We start from the raw sequence: 1,850 nt of genomic DNA, 5'->3' as shown, positions 1-1,850 counted from the left end.
ACGACCCTTCACACCTTAACTCCTACAACCCTCACAAATACACACAAATACACACACATACACACAAATACACACAAATACACACGCATACATACATACATACATACATACGCATGCACAACCCCGTGTTTGGTTTCGAGGATCCGGTGCAATCCAAACCAAACCTGGTGGTGGGGAGTCCTCCCTGTACACAACCATGCGCACGCACACATACACACATACATACACACATACATACACACAATGCCGTACACAGGCACAAATCCCACCGATCCGCGGCACCGAACCTAAAACAATCGCATCGTCATCATGTATCCGTGTACGACACACAAAAAACACGCCCACGCACGTTCCTATCCAGCCCCCTGCACAGCTCGAGAGATACGCGGTCGGGTAAATGAGAGCCCATCATGGGCCATTATTTGACCCTCCAAGGTCATATAGTCAACAACATGACAACATACAAATTTCAGTCAGCCGTACAACAGGTCAGGTTTAAGGTCGTACGATGTCGGGGTGGTTCTGCGCCGGGCGGTGGTAGCCGGGGCCAAAGCGGCCAATGATTCTCTAAAAGAGGGTTTTTAAGCCGCACAAAGGGGCTCTCAACTCAAAAATGCAAAGTCCGTTTTCAATAATTTCAATTTAACGTTTCGAGATCTGTTAAGGTTATTAAGCGCCCTCCGCCACCACCACCACCGCCGAGACCACCGCCGAGACCACCAACTTCAGCAGTATCATCAGGCTATATGCACTCGACCACCCAGCCTGGCCGGTATTGGTGCTGGTAGGAGTGGCGGTGGTGGTGATGGTGGTGGTGGTACTGATAGTGTGTTTGGGGGAGAGGGGTGGTTTGAAGGGTAGTGGGGCGGGAGATCTCCCCTTCGCCTTACGCGGCGGCGAAGGAGCCCTCGAAGTTGGCGGATATGAGCGCATCACTCCAAACACTGAACATCTGGGTTTCCACAAACTGCCGTACGAAGGGCTTGTCACGGGGGGGGATCACCTCCAGCAGACTCTCCTTCATCAAAACACCTGAAAGAGGGGCGGGGTGGGGTGGGGTGGGGTGGGGGGAAAGAGTACGACACGGGTGGACGGGGGAAGAATGAGGAGAAAGGCAATCAGCGGCGAATCAGAAAATCATGCAGCAGCAGGCTGGCACGGCCCCAACCTGGTCCCCGGTGTCAGCCACCAAGGGACCACCGACAGCAGCCTTCACCATATCATATCCTTGTTGCTCTATCAGGACGCCCATGCACCCAACCACAGGCGACCACCACACGCAACAACAGCATGTGTGACCGACCGCAGCCCAGGTGCCTAATTAGGCATACATCCAGTTCCGTTTGTCTTTTCCGCTACCCCACCCACCCCCAATCCCGCCCCACACAGCCGCCACACACCATATCCAGGCCCACAGCGTTGCTCGCCTCACTAGCGGCCGCCCACCCAGGGTGCAGACAAACGACCTCCCGCTCCCCCCTCTCCCCCCCCAAACCCAGACGGGGACCCCAGGGCCTTCAATGTTACCCGCCCCATGCCCTCAGCGCCGTTCCCCGCCGCCGCCGCTAGCAGGAAATACCCAGTACCCAGTACCCCATACGCCAACACACATTACACACACATTGCACACCTGTCCTCTTGGATAGCCCCACATTAGTGATGACGTGCGGTCTCAGGTCCCCACACAGGCCGATCAGGTGGTGGCTCAGGATGGACAGGAAGCTGCTGGCGGCGGATAGCTCGGCACTGCTCATGGCACGGAGGGACCTACGAGGAGAGGGGGCGGGGAGGGGGAGGGGGAGGGGGAGGGGGAGGGGAAGGGGAAGGGGAAGGGGGAGGGAGAGGGAGAA

The 1,850-nt window shown here is 56.9% G+C and overlaps 1 protein-coding gene across 1 annotated transcript in view; it reads right to left on the bottom strand.

The window, feature by feature from the left end:
* Nucleotides 1–669: 669 nt before the first annotated feature.
* Nucleotides 670–1,850, bottom strand: part of VOLCADRAFT_103040 (uncharacterized protein) — a gene marked incomplete at its 3' end in the record, with an annotated part of 14,797 nt that continues 13,616 nt past the window's right edge. Inside the window, exons 22-24 of the mRNA XM_002946408.1 lie at nucleotides 1,631–1,767; nucleotides 891–1,032; nucleotides 670–781 (exon numbers count right to left, since the gene is read on the bottom strand). Coding sequence (XP_002946454.1) covers nucleotides 670–781; nucleotides 891–1,032; nucleotides 1,631–1,767 — 391 coding nt within the window. The remainder of the gene's footprint in view (nucleotides 782–890; nucleotides 1,033–1,630; nucleotides 1,768–1,850) is intronic.

The sequence above is a fragment of the Volvox carteri genome (assembly GCF_000143455.1).
Source record: "Volvox carteri f. nagariensis unplaced genomic scaffold VOLCAscaffold_3, whole genome shotgun sequence".
Taxonomy (NCBI): domain Eukaryota; kingdom Viridiplantae; phylum Chlorophyta; class Chlorophyceae; order Chlamydomonadales; family Volvocaceae; genus Volvox; species Volvox carteri.
The sequence above is the reverse complement of the archived record's forward strand: the minus strand, read 5'-3'. Positions and strand labels throughout refer to the sequence as shown.